At 44.0% G+C, this 12,581-nt stretch overlaps 1 protein-coding gene across 3 annotated transcripts in view; it reads right to left on the reverse strand.

Moving 5' to 3' along the window:
* Positions 1–10,493: 10,493 nt before the first annotated feature.
* The window catches only part of CNGA3 (cyclic nucleotide gated channel subunit alpha 3), a 41,337-nt gene continuing 39,249 nt past the window's right edge, over positions 10,494–12,581 (reverse strand). For all 3 annotated transcript variants that reach the window (XM_064143530.1, XM_064143529.1, XM_064143531.1), the window contains one exon: positions 10,494–12,352. In XM_064143530.1, coding sequence (XP_063999600.1) covers positions 10,947–12,352 — 1,406 coding nt within the window. In that variant the 3' untranslated portion in view covers positions 10,494–10,946. The remainder of the gene's footprint in view (positions 12,353–12,581) is intronic.

The following is a 12,581-nucleotide window of genomic DNA, read 5'->3' on the forward strand; positions in this document are numbered from 1 at the left end:
AAATATAAGGCCTACTTCATGTTGTACACTTCCAACCATTAAATAAACTGTTAGTAAGTAAGTACTAAGGTTATGTTCATCTAATACATAAAGTATTCCGTAGGTTTTTAATTTAACTCTACAAATCATATCAGAAATAAATCCTTTACCTTTTCGTAGTCTGTGTTTAATGTTAATTTCTCCTGTTGCAATAGATAAAGGGATTATGCATTTTTAAGTGAAGCCTTAACTGGCATATCTCTTTAACAATGCAAGCTGCAGCGGATGTGCAGAGCTGAGCTTGTGCCTTGACAGTTACTATAACTGACCACTATCAATCCAACCCATGACTGTGTGGAACTGGCTTGAGAAGGCCTAGTTTTTCAATCATTGGAAAAAGAAAAGATGTCTTTCAGGACTATTCTTAAAACAATTCTTTCTAGTAATAGAAACAGACAACTGCTGTGTAACTGTGATGCTGAATAAAAACGGTGCCCTTTTTTCACTATGGTTCAATGAAAAAGCAAACAAGTTACTTCCTGACTTGGATAAATTGGATATTAAATTGATTGATGAGAAAACGTTGTTCTACGGTATAATTTGAGATTACAGGTATGTAAAACTCTCCTAGAGTGAAATGCAGTGATATGAAGTCTGAGTCCAGTGATGGTCCCTTCTCAAATCCAAGCCAATGCCAGATGGACTGGAGCTTCTTCAGACAAGGTCGTGGCTGCCTTTTGGTATTTGATTTTTTTGACGTGACACTTAGGGCATACATTCTTGAATGTTCACCTCCTCGCCTGTCCTTGAAGAGGAAAAGACAAGATACCCTACCTCTCAGTAGGGCAGCTGACAGCAGTGCTTGGTGATTCCTTCAGCTGTGAGGCATCTTTTACCCTAGGTAGCAAGAACAAGTTTTGCTGAGTGCCTTGAGGTGTTCCATTGCACATCATTCTGTGGTATGTACTACATCAGTACTTTAATACTGTTAAGCTATATTCCTATCACTTGTTTCATTCTGGTGTAGCTATAGCTGATGGCTGTGCCCAGTTTACAAGTGTGTAAGATTTATACTGGTTTTTTTCTAGATAGGTCCAAAAGCTGGGCAGACAGCATAATTGGATGGCAACATAAAGTTCTATAACTTAAGTACTGACATTGTAAATACATTTTCTGCCTACTCTTAGCATTAGGATTAAATCAATACATAATTGTATTGGCCTTTAAAGAACAAATTCTTTTTTCAAGGTACCATTTTCAAGCAAGATTTCCCACTAAAATAGACACCACCTGCCCACAAATGCTGTTACATCAAAACCTTATCCTCCCTAGCAGTATTGTAAATGTGCTAATTGTCCAGCGGCAGCAATTGGTAAGGTTTAAATAACTTGGAGTCTTATCTGCAGCCTGCTCTCCTGGCCTACGGAAGTTCCAGTCAGTCTTCTATTGCTTGAAAGGTTTGTCAAAGTGAGGAAAACACTATTTTAAGTTGATGTTTTTTCTGGGCTTCAGGCACACCCAGAATGTTGTTCACCCTCACTTAGTGTTTCAGCAGCATTTAGCAAATTTAAGGTCTGCAGAGCTTACCTCCAGAACCTTAGGTGCACTTAGATGTGACAGAAATAAATCCCTTGAGTAAGACAGAAGGGAAACCTTCAAAGGTAGCAGACTGATGCTTGCCTGGTTTTCTGCTTTGTGGAGCAGGAAGTAGAGGGCAGAATTCCACTGCTTTCATCAGGAGGGCAGCCCCTACAGGATCAGCTTTCAGGTGTTTCCCTGGCACTTTTGCAGCCAGTTGCCTCCAGGTGCATTTTTAATCTCACCAGGGGATTAAAAATTTCTTGTTTGTCTTGAATTGTCAGGATGAACTCAGTGTCAGTTGTACTCAGTGTCAGAGCAGTGCCTTATTTATTGTGCAGAAAAACTCTAGCGTTTTGTCATGCAGGATGGAGCAGAAGCTTCTTCCTTCCAAGTTTAGCTATGCAAAATCAACCCTTTCCCAAAACGAGCTTAGTTTGTTATGGTTAGTCCCAGAATCACAGGTTTGTGATAAGTCACCTACAGTTCCCATTTATCCTTGTGCACAACCTAAATTAGGTTTCAGAATTACCGAAATGATTGAAGTCACCAAATTCATAAGGCCATCAGGAATTTCAAATGAAGAAATTTGGGTTCAATATTGTATTGTAAGAGGAGCAATGCTTTGGAAATAGAGCTGATGCTGATGTTTGCCTTGAGACAGGTCATTTCTCATCCAGGTGAATTTGTTGGAAGAACACATGAAATAATGGCTTGTTTTTCTCCAGTCTTTCATCTAAAGATGTCTTCAGCTGTTGATTTTTACTATTTTTCATTGGTGAAGTTGCTGGATTTCTCTAAGTAATTTAAAAGATGCTTGCTGTGTGACCTTGGCTGCATGCTGCACAGCTATAAGGTTTCTGTCTTCAGAGCTTTGCTGGCTGTAATTAAGTCGCAACATGAGGGGCAGACCAGCAGTTGAATGGCTTTCCTGTCCTAGTGCACCACCTTGTCAATGACCACAAGAATCTTCCTTCCTCCTGTTGTCCCAGAAATTTTCAGTGCGTTCTTGGTTGAGTTTCTGGTAAGTGGCATCATGGTAAAGCCTGAAACACAGAGCCTCATTCATTGCAGCTGGAGACCAAGTGGACCAGGGACTGCCCAGGCTATTGAAAGCTGCTGGGACAGAACACACGTGGAGCAGAAAAAAAGCAATTTTTGCCTGTGGATTGTGCCTCCTGAGCTTCACAGAAGATGGAACGTGGTAAGTGTTGGCTTGGGGTCCCACATTCTCCTTGAACAAGAGGGAGTTTTGCAGGCCTAAGACTGCAAGTACACAAAGCTTGTGATTCTTTCAACACCAGAGTATTTTTTAAATGCTTTTTCCCAGAAAAAGGTAGTCTTTATTCCATTAGGATGCAAATTCCTATTGCTCTGAAACCTACTAAATGAAACATCAGTCCTTCTGCGGTGGCTGAAGAAGTCACCTTAGCTGGGGTGAGGGGTGTAAGTGAAAGGCTGAGGTGGGACATCAGGGGATGGGTTGGCAGAAAAAAATATGGGAGAAGAAACACTTGGAAAATAGATTTTGATTGATAAAGAGACAAGGGAGGATGAAAGAATTGGAGACTGACTTTGGTTTTCTGGGTTTTGTTTTGTAATGGATATAGGGAAGACCAAGGGGCAGTGGGCAGGTGGGTCTGATTATGGATGTGCTGCTTTGCCAGTCCACAGGTATGGGTTTGTTCTGCTTTGCAGTACTTGTAGAACACATCCAGAGAGCAGTCCAGACAATGATTGATGTTTACCTGCTACATTTGTTTCCATGGATGTTTGTTATATCCTGCTCCAGGATTTCTCTGTGGGGAAACTTCTAAGAGACATTAAGGATAGAATAGAGGGTGGGAATCATTATTCTATTTCAGGATAACAAAAGACAATTAGGAACTGCTGTGTTGTCTTCCTGGGTAGATCTGTACATGGTCTTGAGACATACAGCAGAGCTGACTCAAAGTCTGCCAGGGATTTCTGGATTCAGATTCCCACGCAGCTCAGCTCTGAGCAGCTATATGTGAAGGGATGCTGCAGCTCAGTCAGGCTTGGCTGAGGAGTACTGAGCAGTGTCAAGTGAAAATAAAAACTGCAGCAGCTTGAAGAGTTGTAGCTGACCTGATATGTGCAAGCTGGCATGAAGCCACACCAGAAGCTCTGGTGTAAATTTCTCATGCGCCAGTGGGTTCAGGTACAGAGAAAATCCCTTAAGCCTCTCTTCCTGCTCCATCCTTTTGCTTCCAGGACTGTATAGCCAGCAATAGTCAGCAATGTGCAAGCAACAATGCTGACTAGCAGCAACCAGTTGAACATTACGAGCTGCCATATGTTACGTGCTGCTACATTTGGTTGCATTATTTCTTTCTGCAAACATTTGGTGTTTGCTGTAAGGGTCACATGAGTTAATGATCCAGTTAAGGCAGTTTTATATTTCCTGATATATTTTAACAAAAAAGAAGCTCAAAACTAGAATCTTTCCTGGATAAAAGCATGTTTTCAAATGATTAATCTCCCATGTGCTATGTACACTGATTTATTTTCTTAATACTGTTATTCAATTGTCACCTGCACATGAGGAGTCCTATGTAGTTAAAGCACCCAAAAAAATCTGGCCTCCCCAGAGTGGATATTTCTTTACAGGACACAGCACAGACTTATTTGTAAATGAGCATCTGATGAGGGTTGCTCCTAGGGTGGTGCTTTTTTTGGCACTGAATCTCTAGATATAGTTTCTTATTCCCAAACTAAACTTCCCAAGTGGATATCCTTTTCTAACAAAATTCCTGTTGGTTGTAGGGCTGCAGCTACTGGGCTGTACCTTGGCCAGGCTCCTCTTTCTGCTGTAGTTGTAACAGCCAACCCAGGTGAGAGCATCACTTCTGTGCCAAGATTTATTCCATACAGCAGACCCTGGGCTGCCTGTGGCTGCAGGATTGTAGGTGGTAAAAATAAGGTGTTTCAGCAATTTTTTCTAGCATTTGCAAGGTGGGAGCCTCCAGTCACCCATATTATGCTGTTTTTTAACTTTCCTGTGGGAATTTTCCATTCCAAGGTTGGTTGCAGCCTCTAGAGTCTCCTGGTAGCTGATGGCATGATCACTTGGTCTCATCGTCTGAATTTCCTCTGTCATTTTTTATTTTAACTCACTTAGCATAGGTGAGACGAAGCCCTGTAAGACTGAAATTGTATGGAGTAGGTAGCTCTGCTTTGCTACACAGTCATTCTCTCACCCTCTGCACTGGGGATGGCTAGGGATCAGAAGTGTGCTCCACCAGCGATGTCCCTGTCACACATCAGCCTGGCATGGGCGCCATCTAGGCACCAAAGTTTAAGTGTAAATCAGTTGGAGAAAACCTCCTGCCCAACATGAAAGAGGCTTCAATATTTGCTTTCTCAAAGGCTCCAGGTCAGAGTGTCTTCTGTAACAGCTTCTCTCCCCTGGTGCCAGCAAACCAAGTCACTTGGTGCTTCTCTCTCACCTTTCTGTTGCCCCTGCTCTTGGTTGTAGTTTTGAACTTGCTGCATGGCTCTTTCGTTTCTCCTCCCTCATTTTGCTTATCCTCCTTCCACTACCAGTGTTTCATCGGTTCAGTTAGGTTAAAGCAGGCCTTGAAACCCTGAACTGATGTATTTTGCTTGGGATTGCAACTCTGTCTGTCTGCTAGTATCTGGGAGCCTCATCCTTTCTGTCAGCTCTTTGGTCTGAATGACACATGGAGAAGTCTGTCTGGGAATGGCAGAATAAATGAGCCGTAGTGGCAGCTGACGTGCTTGGAAGGGCATGAAGTGCTTTTCCTGGGAAAGCACTGCAGCTTTTTTGTTGCCAGACATAAGCTTTTTTCTGACATTCATGCAAGTGGGATTGGAGGCATCTGTGTACTTGAAGGGAGATGAAACCCATTTGAAAACCCACCTCTGGATCATTTCTTTTGACCACAGAGTGCCCAGAATTGCTGCTGTAAGGGAAGCTTCCTTGTGCCAAGCATTCACTGGATGAGTACCTGTGAACAAGCAGCCCCAAGGACTTGCTTTGAACAGCCTAAACCTGCAAATAACGTGAAAATCGTGGGAATGTCACTGAAGCATCCAGGGTGAATTATCTGCCCTGTTCTGCAAGTTAAAATATTTGTACTTCAATGTGGATCTGGCAGTTGGTTATCTTTTTTTTGAAGAGAGTGGATCTTTGCAGGGGGGTGAGTTTGATTCATCAGCCCTGGAGGCAAAAAAAAAGCTCCTTTCGTGCTGCTTTATCTCCTCCGGAAAAAGGCAGGTAGTGCCCATTGTTTCTCACCGTGCTACCCACCTGGAGGGGGCTGCTCAAGGGTAGTGACTGTTTTGGGGTGGCTCCCTTTCCTGGGCTGTGGCAGGAGCAACTGACTGTTTACAGTAGAAACAGAATGGGTTTGAGGTTTTTCCTGTCAGGAAGCTAAAGATGTGGCATGTCAAAACAGAAAAAAGCTGAGAAATTAGTAGCTGTTCATCAAGCTGCCCATCAGTCCAGAGGTGCTTTTGTAGTTTTTCACGTCACTGTTCTTCACTTAACCCTGTTGCAGAAAGATTGGTATCAGCCACTACAAATGTTAAGGAAAGAAAAATTAAATAGCAACCACTGGTAAATTCCTTTCATGTTTCTTCTCTTTTGGTTTTAGTAACCTCCCCACAATTTACCTACACAACACAGAGTTCTATTACAGGTGGACAGTTTCCTCCTCAGCCTTTTGGGAGGACAGCCTTTGTCATGGGAGCTGGAGCCACTGGCACTGTCCTGCACTCTCCCTTGCAGAAGTCAAGAGGAAATGGTAGAGCTGATGAAGAAAGAAAAATGTTTGTGAGAACAGCTACTGTTTCTGGAGTAAAGCTAATGTTTTTGTTCATCCTTGAAGCTCTGAGGGCACCCTGCAGTCCTGCAGAAACCAGTGTTGCCTAAAGAATGTGAGTCTTCCCTCCTCACTCTGCTCTTAGGATTGCAAATGCAGTACAATAGAATTTTATTTTCCACAGTTAAGCTGTGAGGGCAGTTGGCAGTAACAAGCCTTGGCCTTTGATTTGCAAGCTGGAAACAGTTACAATCTGAATTTCAGAAACAAAAGACCAGGCCATTTTTAGCCCCAGAGGTTGTTCAAGGCTTGCATGCATTTTTCTCTCCATCTGCCCAAGGCAGAGTGGAAGGGAGCAGGGTTTCTCCATCCCCCCAGACAGCATTCTTCTCAGCCTCTGGACTGTGGTTAGGGCTGGGGGGGTTATTCCCAGACTGATGGCTTCCCTCGGGAAAGCTGCCACAGCTGAAAGCTTGTACTTTAGCTGCATGTTCAGTTGCCAGATCTTTTTAGTGCATAATTTATTTTGCTCTCAAGGATATACAAAGGGGTTTTATGAATGCCTAATTATGTAAACAAGGGTTTGATTCTGTCTGTCTGTTCCAGGATTTAAGCATTCATAGAAGAGCCAGAGGACTTTGCATGCCATCATCTCCCATCTACAGGATGAAAAGCAGCTACCTGTCAGTAAGCCTGACTCCATTATCTTGTTGAAACCCTCTCTATCCTTGCCATCAGCAGCAACGCAGAAATGGATGTCTTCTAAACCAGCAACGTATGGACCAGCTAAGAGAAAGCACTAAGACTTTTGTGGGCAAAAGGAAAATGAACATTTTGCTGCTAAGTGTAAAGCAGAACCCTCTTTGGTTGTATGTTAATAAATACTTGGCAGGAATAAAACTAAAATAGATGCCTAAGAGAAAAGCAATAAAGTGTATATTTCTGCAGAAAGAGCTGCACCATCAGGCTAACGTGAGTCTTCAGCTGTATGTGAAGGAGTCTCTGCAGATAGAGGCGCTGTTTTGTAGTCACCACCATTTCTCTTGTACAGTTCATAGAATTTTCCAGAGCAGAGCTTTCTTCTGTCAAAACTTCTAAGATATTAGCCAAGATGAGGGGAAACAGATGGGATGCTGCTGTTGAGAGCACTTCAGAGAGCAGCAGCACTTGGGAGTAGGGTAGTGTTGCTGCTATCCCAGCTTTACTCACCTGTTGCATCTGCAGCAGATGTTCAGATACGTAGCTGTGGCCTTGTCTGCTGGTTGTCTGGCTCAGCAAAGCCCACGTGAAGCAACAGCACCACCCCATGTGTGCTTGCTTTGGCTCAGTTTCATTACTGTACCTGTGTGAAGTGAGTGCTGTGGCTATTAAACCGGTTTGCAGCTTCAGGGCATACATTCAGATGCTCTGTAGGAGCTGTCCCCATTCCACCTCCTTGTGGTACGGGTGAAGGACTCCACTGCCTGATGCCCTGGGGGGTGGTGGTGGGTGATAGGTGTGTGCAAGTAGTTTCTGCTGGACTAGGCACTATCCCTACTATGCCACCCTGCATGGAGATAGGAAAGAGGAGAACAGGAGATGGGTGGCAGTGGCACAAGGAGTCTGACAGGCTTGGTGCCCCACAGGGATGGGGCAGACAGGATGGGGGTCTGGGGGTCAGGGTCTCATGTCTGTGGGATCTGAAGACAGTGGTGGTGTCAAAAATGAGCATGGGACCTAAACTTTGTGCCAGCTGCCCCAGAGTGAGGAGAGAACATCACCATTCCAATTTGGTTTTCTGTTGCTTCAGCTCTTGTGTTCCAGCTAATGATTTTCCTGGACATAAAATACTGGCATGATCAAAGTCTGTCATGAAACACTAAATTTCACAGGGATATGGAGAAGAGAAAAACACTGTTTCTTGAACATTACAGTTTGTACATTAAAATGTTTCAAGTAGCCTTGTTAAAAAAGAGGGGGAAATAGCAGGGAAAGATGAAAAATGTCCAAGGCTGTGATTTGTCATGCCAAAGGCAATAGATTTTAAAGTGATTGAAGCCAATAGCATTAAAATAGCTTTTTCTGGCACATGAAAAACAGACCAAGAGGCATGGTAAAGGGAAGAAGCTCTTCTGATCCATCAAGTAAAGAAGCATTCTTGTGCTTGTTGGCTTTTTTAACAGGTATGTTTGCAACTCTTAAACAGTTCTATTTGTGTGTACCTCATAGGCTGGAACAGCTGTAGTGCATTCAGTAGAGATATTTGCATAGAATTGTGGCTGCTGTAGAATATGAAATAAACATGAACCCCCTACCAGATACAGTAATGGTGCACTCATCTCTGCCTGACATGCAGGACCTGCCTCTGTTACAAGGTGAGAGGTGCAAGTTCAGCAGTGCTTACAGTGTAATGCTTCAGTCAGCCCGCACCCAGCTCCACGTCAACTCTGCCTTCCTCAGTGTGGAAGTGAGGGCAGGAGACCTCTGCCAAAAGCAGTCTTTTTTTGCCTTCCTGTGTTTATCTCAAGGCCTGGGAGAGAATAAGGACACCAAAAGTCCTGACCTGTGCTGGTTGCATATAGATCTCAGATACTTTCCAACGTCCTTGTAGGTAGTGGAAATCTCACAAGAGGTTAAACCCCACCCTACAGTAGTTAAGGCAAGTTTAGCTGTCATCAGTCTCGAATCCCAACAGGAGTTCAGATTTAGCCTATGTGTGGGCAGCTACTACCTGTAGGCCCCGTGCCACTGTTGCTGGCAAGGCCCCATTCTTTACACACTGTCAGATTGGTCTTTCTCACCAGGCTTAGAAATGTGAATAGGAGGGGAACAGCTGCCTGCTCAGAGACCAGTGCTTATTCTGAGCAGTCATACTCAGTTTAGCAAAGCACCTGCCTCTTCTGTTTCACTACCATCTCATGAAACCACTCTCTTCTCAGTGGGTTTCTCACCAGCTTTCCAACAGACCATCTATTCCCACATGCTGCTGGGGCTTGTAAATCAGAGCTGAAAATAAATGAGAGGCAGAGCACGGCATGTGGTAGTATCTAATGCTGCTGGAGGATCCAGCCTCTCTGTCATATTCTTCTGAAGTCAGAGAGGTGCCAGAGGACAAAAGAAAAGCAGGGAAAGCAAAATACTTTACAGGGAAAAAAAAAACAGCCTCTTGTTTTCCCAGGGGGAGGATACTTGAGAAATCCCCTCAGTGGGAGGGAGAGGGCCTGCAAAGAAATTGGAAGCAGCAAAGGGGTGGAGGCAGCTAAGAGCAGTATTTAAGATGTAAATCCTGATGTAATGTGACAGAGCAAGAACTGTTCTCGCTACTGTTCTTCCTGAACGTCATGACAGGCTCGATGGACCCGATATGAGTATTCACCTCAGAGCCTGATCATCAGCCAAAACAACTAGAGCGCACCAAGCAGAAAAGCAACCAGCCAAACTAGCTTGTACTAGCAGAACCTGAGCAAACGGGGGCCTTCATGCTCTACTTACAGAAATACGGCAGTGTGACAGCTCCTTCGGAGAAAAGCTAGCACCCAAGAGCAAAGGTAGGTGGAACAGGATCCTTAGGTGAGGAACAAACCTAGTGGCAGGAATTGCTGCTCAGACTTCTTCTCCCTGCCTTGCAGAAACCTGCCTGCAGGAGGCCTTCGCTTTGCAACCAAGTGCCCAGCCAGCTCCCTAAGTTTCTCAGTAGCCTCCCTCTGGGGCTGCCCACTTCCTGAGGGGGTATTCATTCAACGCTGTAAGAGCTGCACACACCAGGACCCTCTTTTCTGTTGCCCAGTTCAGTGAAGCGATATTGCCCCACTTGCCTTCTACCAGTGAGCTTTTGGGAACTGCCTTCCAAATGAGGGGTTTATGAGTGAGGGTGAGGCTCAGCTAAAGAAAAATGGTGGGGATCTCCCACTCTCTTCTCGAGCAAAATAGTTGCAGACCATGCCAGAAAGGATGTGAACGAGCGCTGCTACTCTCAGCATGGCCCTTTGTGCAGAGGCCAGACTGTTGCAAAGAATCAAGACTAAAGGGTTGAGATGCATGGCTTTTTGAGACACATGCAGGGCTATGCTGCATAGGTAAGGTGCCTACTGCTGCTTAGCTGTAGACTATCAGCTTGCACAAACACTTCACTGTGAAAGAACAAGGAGATTGAGAAAAACAGATGTGCATCCATGCATTTAATCAACTACTTAGGTTGTGAGGTGGAGCATGTCCCTGTAAATAGTTTTTTTAAGCCCCTAAAAAAAAAGACCCAACCCCTTCTACTTAAAGTACAATGCCTTCTTAATGCAACTCGCATGGGAAGAGACGATGTAGCAAGACCTACATGTGCCATGTACAACAGATGTTCTGAGCGTGACCTGTAAGAAACCCCCTCCCAGTACAAAAAAGTACCAAACACCAGATCAAATCTCCCCCTAAGAAGGTGGTGACAATGTTCTATTTACAAGAAAATACTGCTTCAGTTAAAAATGCTATAAACCATTCTCTTGAGTTCATACAAAAATAATGATGTCTATGTATGCACACACTTATTTACATACATTATGGCTTCCACACCCTTCAGCCCTCTCCAACAAATGAGGAAATCTAAATACTCCATTACTGCTTTTTCTCCTCAGGTTTTTCAGCCTCACCTTCTCCAACCGATAAGGTGCCACTGCCGTATTTTTTCACTCGAGTTTCTACTCTGGCAAGTCTCTGCTTCACCTTTTGTTGAGCTGAGGTATACTCTGCCATAAGCCTTGCAAATCTAGTCTGCAGCGTATCCAGAGCTGTTTCGAGTTTTTCTATTTTTTCTTCCAAGTCTTTCGGGTCAGCTCCTGCTTTTGCTGCTTCCTCGTCTATTAAATTGTCTTTCATGAGAATTTGTCGCCCTTTCTCTTCTAGAGCCTTTTTGGCTTCTGGATATTCTGTGAGGGCTTCCATTAAATCATCTTTAGATAAGCAGAACAAATCAGAATAACCAATACTCCTTATGTTGGCTGTCCTCCTGTTGCCAGATTTGCTACCTTTGATGTTTAGGATGCTGATTTCACCAAAGTAGCTGCCGTCACTTAGGACTACAAACTGTGTTACGCCGTCGTCTGCCACCACAGCCAGTTTGCCCTCTTTGATAATGTACATTTCTCTCCCAATATCTCCCTTTTTGCAAATGTAGTCCCCAGGACTAAAGACAGTGGGTTTCAGTTTCAGCACCAGCTCAATGAGCAGTCCAGCTTCACAGTCCTGGAATATACGCACTTTCTTCAGTGTGTCCAAATGGACATTGATGGCAATTTCGGCTTTCAACTTGTCAGGCAGATTTTTGAGAACTTCCTTCTCATCCACTGTTTTCTTGTTGGTCCACAAGTAATCAAACCACTTAATAACCCTGGCTTCCAAGTCCTTCGTTACTTTCCGGAAATGCATGTACTGCTTAATGGAATCCACTTTGGCCTGGAACTCTGCCCTGGAGGCATTCATGTTGGAAATCATGGAGCCCACGTTACCGACAATGGTGGCAAAGATGAGCACGCCCACCAGGAAGTCAATGACCACAAAGAGATACTCTTCATCTTTCACTGGGGGAGGTGTTTCTCCGATGGTTGTCAGTGTGAGCGTAGACCAGTACAGACTGTAAATGTACTTTCTAGACAGGCGCCCATACTCTGGAATGGACACGTTGGGATAGACCCAAGAGTCAGTTCCAAATCCGATGACCTTTGAAATTGCAAAGTAGATGCAGGCGTTCCAGTGGATGATGATAAGGATGTATAAGACAAGATTGCCAATACGGAACATGTTTGGGTAATTTGTCCTGGTTTCAGTACGGTCAAAAAACTCAAACAAGCGAGCAATCCTCAGCAGGCGGTTAAATCGTAGCTCAGGGTAGTTCAAACCAAGCTTCAAATATGCCAGGTCTGTTGGCAGCAGAGACAGCACATCCAGTTTGAACTGGATAGTTTTGGTATAGTGCTCTCTCAATTTCTTTTCATCCTGAACTAGCAAGCCTTGTTCGAGGAAGCCTTCAAAGAATAAAAGCACATATTTTACTACTTAGAATCAAAACGCCATCAACAGTACTAACTTACACTGTGGATACCTGACAACGTTACAGGTTGTACTGTTATGCTTACAGACATTGATCCACTATGAGTTCATTTAATGGAAAAAAAAGTTATTGGCAAATTTGGCTATTTCAATGAAGTTTCAAAGCTGATATATAATGACAAAATGCAGTGACTCTGTCCTTAC

Source organism: Pogoniulus pusillus, chromosome 5 (assembly GCF_015220805.1).
Source record: "Pogoniulus pusillus isolate bPogPus1 chromosome 5, bPogPus1.pri, whole genome shotgun sequence".
NCBI classification, from domain to species: Eukaryota; Metazoa; Chordata; class Aves; order Piciformes; family Lybiidae; genus Pogoniulus; species Pogoniulus pusillus.